The 3,558-nt window shown below is 49.9% G+C and overlaps 1 protein-coding gene across 1 annotated transcript; it reads right to left on the bottom strand.

Moving 5' to 3' along the window:
• Positions 1-515: 515 nt before the first annotated feature.
• On the bottom strand, positions 516-1,037 carry LOC119595260 (WAS/WASL-interacting protein family member 2-like). The gene has a single exon (XM_037944420.1). It carries the CDS (start codon positions 1,035-1,037, stop codon positions 516-518), a length of 522 nt encoding a protein of 173 aa, XP_037800348.1.
• Positions 1,038-3,558: the final 2,521 nt, after the last annotated feature.

Here is a 3,558-nt window from a genome sequence, read left to right as displayed (position 1 = left end):
ATATATATTTTAAGATAGATAGATAGATAGATAGATAGATAGATAGATAGTCTTTCCAATCTCCTAAAAAGTGACAGATGTTAGTTACCTGTTCCCTGTACGAACGAAATCCAATTAAATAGAACTAGAAATTCATAGACAGTATAAACTCTTACTGCTATGTTGGAAATTATTTTCCTTTTAGGGAATAGCAGGTTAAACTGCGTGATTAATCCTCTGTGAGTGTGCGTGTTTTTGTGTGTTTATAATAATAATAATAATAATAATAATAATCGGTTTATTGATTTTCATGCAGCCAGAGGCTGAAAATATACATCGAAATACAGATAGAGAGACAAACTATATATACATAAACATATAAACAACACATAACAAAGTAACTAACAATCATAGGCACAAAAAAAACAAAAACAAAATCCAAGTTACAAATGAAAGGAAAAGGACTAGGTTGGAAGTATAAGGATTGTTCGGTGTGATTTCGGCAAGTGCGGGCCCGTGGAGGGCCAGTGGGGCCCCTAGGGGCGCCAGGGCGGCGGCGGGGCCCGCGGGTCGGCGGCGTCGGGGGCAGCAGTCACTTGCTGATGGCATGAGTTTGAGAAATGTGCAGGGAGGTGGGGATAGGGCGGGGGAGGGGGCCATACGGAGCCGGGGCCCGGGTATAGGTCATTTCGCCGAAGTTCTGGCCCCCTTTTGTGGCTAAGGGCCGGGGCGGGGGGCGGTAATGAGGGTGAAACCCTGGGAGCAAAGTCAATTAGCAGGGATGAATGCCTTGAGAAGCTGGAAGCTGAGAGGGGGAACCCAGGCTTGAGGCCGCGCTTAAACCTTACGGTGGCAAAGATTGGAGGCCCTTTCCGACGGGGGGTCCAGGGAAATGTCGAGGGGCCGGGGTTGGGGAACAAACTAATCGACGATTTTCCGCTTTGGGATGGGAGGGGGTTGGGTTGGTGGCAAAGAAGATTCAAGGGGGCCTGGGGATGTGCGGATTTGCGGGGCCGGAGGGAGTTCGAGGTTCCACGAGTGGTCAGGAAGATTATCATGCTGGAGCATGGTGGGCCCATTTATCCCGGGGATGCCGTATGCGAGGGGAGCTTGACTGACTAGGAAGCAAGGGGCCCTTGTTCCTGGGGAACCTGCACCCTGGGCAGAAGGGGAAACTGACCCGGGACGGCCTTGGCTGTTGCCTTTGGGAGAGTCTGTTCAGCCGGCTGAGGCCTCCTGATGCCGTGGAGCTGTGCTTTTGGATGGGTGGGTGGCACAGGTCGAAAGCTCGGAAGTTGTGAAGAAGCCGGGTTGGGGAATTTTGCGTGTCAGGTGGGGACGAGTCGGCCCCCACGGGCAGTTTAAAAGCATTTTGGGCCCAACGGGATTTCAAGCTGGCGATGGGTCCTGGTTGCCCAAGCGGGAGGCTGGGTTTTCACCAGGGGGGGGGCCCAAGTAATGGCTTGCTGTTTCCCAATGGGAGGCTTTTTTCCGAATGGGGTGAAATGCGTTCTTCAATTTGATGGGCATTTGCTGTTCAAGGGGGCTTTTTTGGTGGGATGGCTTCCATTCAAACCCTGATGGGCTGCAGGGCGGGTCAAGGAGGGGGCCCGAAGGCGGACGGGTTCGGGCCTGGGGCTGACTGTGGGAAATTAAGGGCGGGCCGGCAGATAGCTGGGGCCCTGGTGTAGGTTTGGTGTGCGGGAAAATAAGGCAATGCATGGGGCCGCTCGCTTCACGGGGGAATTCGGTCATGGCGGCACGGGATTGGGTGGAAGGGTTTTTTGCCGTTTTATTCTGGTGAGGTGTTGTGGGTGTTGTGGGAAGTTTTCTTGGGGTTTTATTTCCCTGTGAGGGTTGGGTGTTTGAGGCGTGATCGGCGGTAGGTTGATTCTTGTTGATGGGGGGTGAAAGCCGGTGATCCGAAGGAGGTCCATTGTTCATACTTTCGGAAAATGTGACCGTGTAAACCCCTCGAGAGTTTATTATTTGACTTGTTGCCTTTAAATTCGGTGGTCGCCGGTGGGGAAACGGGCAACTGAATAACACTGTACGTGGTCTGCTGGCGGGCCGACAGGAGAAATAACGGTTAGGAGGAGGCTGGTACCAGTCATGTAAATCAGTAAGGATCAAATCCGGGTTCTGTGTTCATAAGTGGGAAGTTTACTACTTGTGACAGATGGAGGCTCATTTTGCAAGTCGAAGATGTCTATTTCATTAAAATCACCACATATTATCATCTTGCATGATGGGTATCGCACGCGCAGAAGGTCAGTGGTGTGGGTCAGGTGGCTGAGTAGCAGTTGTTTGGTGGGGGCTCGTGGGGGTGGTAAATCACACAGCAGATGAGGGACGCGGCGAGGCAAGGGTGGTGAGGAGGTTGACCCGCACCCACAACACTTCCAGTCAACCAGAACTTCCGTCCAAGGGGTGGGCAGAGGTCATTCTGGGACAACAGGATGACCCCTCCTCCACGATTGTTTGTTGCGGAGGCGATGGAAGATGCTGTAGCCAGTATATGAATGGTATCAGCCTGGATTTGCCACGCCTCTGTGATGGCTAATTCCCGGTGATTCAGAAGTGATGATAGTGTGCAGCTCGTCTATTTGTTGTTGAGGGATGTGACATTAGACAGGAGGAACTTTGGGAAACTGTACCAGAGTCGGGGAACTTCAAATGTCGGTAGCGTTTAGCGGGTTTTGGGCCTTCTTTTGCTTGTTCCTAGCCCGGAGTATGGGAATGCGCCGTTGAGTGTGACGGCCTCCTTTGCTGCCCCGGCATGAAAAATGTCTAAATTTTTTTAATATGTGTATCACTTCACTGTTTGGGTAACCACAATTGTTTTTAAGAGAATATAATGTTTTTCTGTTGTACCGAAGAAGCACCATACTTAAAATCATCGGAACACAAATCCAGAGAAAGAGGGAAGGGGGCGAGGCAGTAGGTGGGAACCGATGTATCGCAAGTAAAGCTCAGTTTCTTAAAAAGTACACCGACACCATGGAATTCACTGAAAACACTGAACAGCACTTGTACTAGCCTAAGTGAAATCTAAAAATTCCAGGAGCAGAAAAAAAAACAGATGAGGCCAACAGCCGGCCTTGGCTGCCCAGGAGCGCCGACTTGCACGTCCGTCTTGTACGGCGTCAGGTCAAAGTTGTTTGTGTGTGTGTGTGTGTGTGTGTGTGTGTGTGTGTGTGTGTGTGTGTGTGTGTGTGTGTGTGTGTGTGTGTGTGTGTGTGTGTGTGTGTGCACGCGCGTGTGCGTGCTAGTTCCTGCACTTGCACGCGTTCGAGCGGGTTTGTGTGAATATGTGTGTGTAATTGTATGCTCATAAATACTGAATATAATTCAAACATGCGCCATTCAGCATGGCACATATTCACAAGAAAAGGCTTACGAATGAGCAGTGTAACGAGGCAAGTCCTTAATGGTTAGACGTAAAATACGTTTCTTTGATGAAAAGTGAGTGTTCAGTTCTCCGAATCGAGTCCAGTATTTGCGAATAACGATTACAGTATTTAACTTAGAGGCTCTGAATCTTGATCAAATTGAACTACATTTTTTTCGAAGAAGCAG

The sequence above is a fragment of the Penaeus monodon genome, chromosome 35 (genome assembly GCF_015228065.2).
Source record: "Penaeus monodon isolate SGIC_2016 chromosome 35, NSTDA_Pmon_1, whole genome shotgun sequence".
In the NCBI taxonomy this organism is placed as follows: domain Eukaryota; kingdom Metazoa; phylum Arthropoda; class Malacostraca; order Decapoda; family Penaeidae; genus Penaeus; species Penaeus monodon.
Note: the sequence above shows the minus strand (reverse complement) of the source record. Positions and strands in the feature narration are given on the sequence as shown.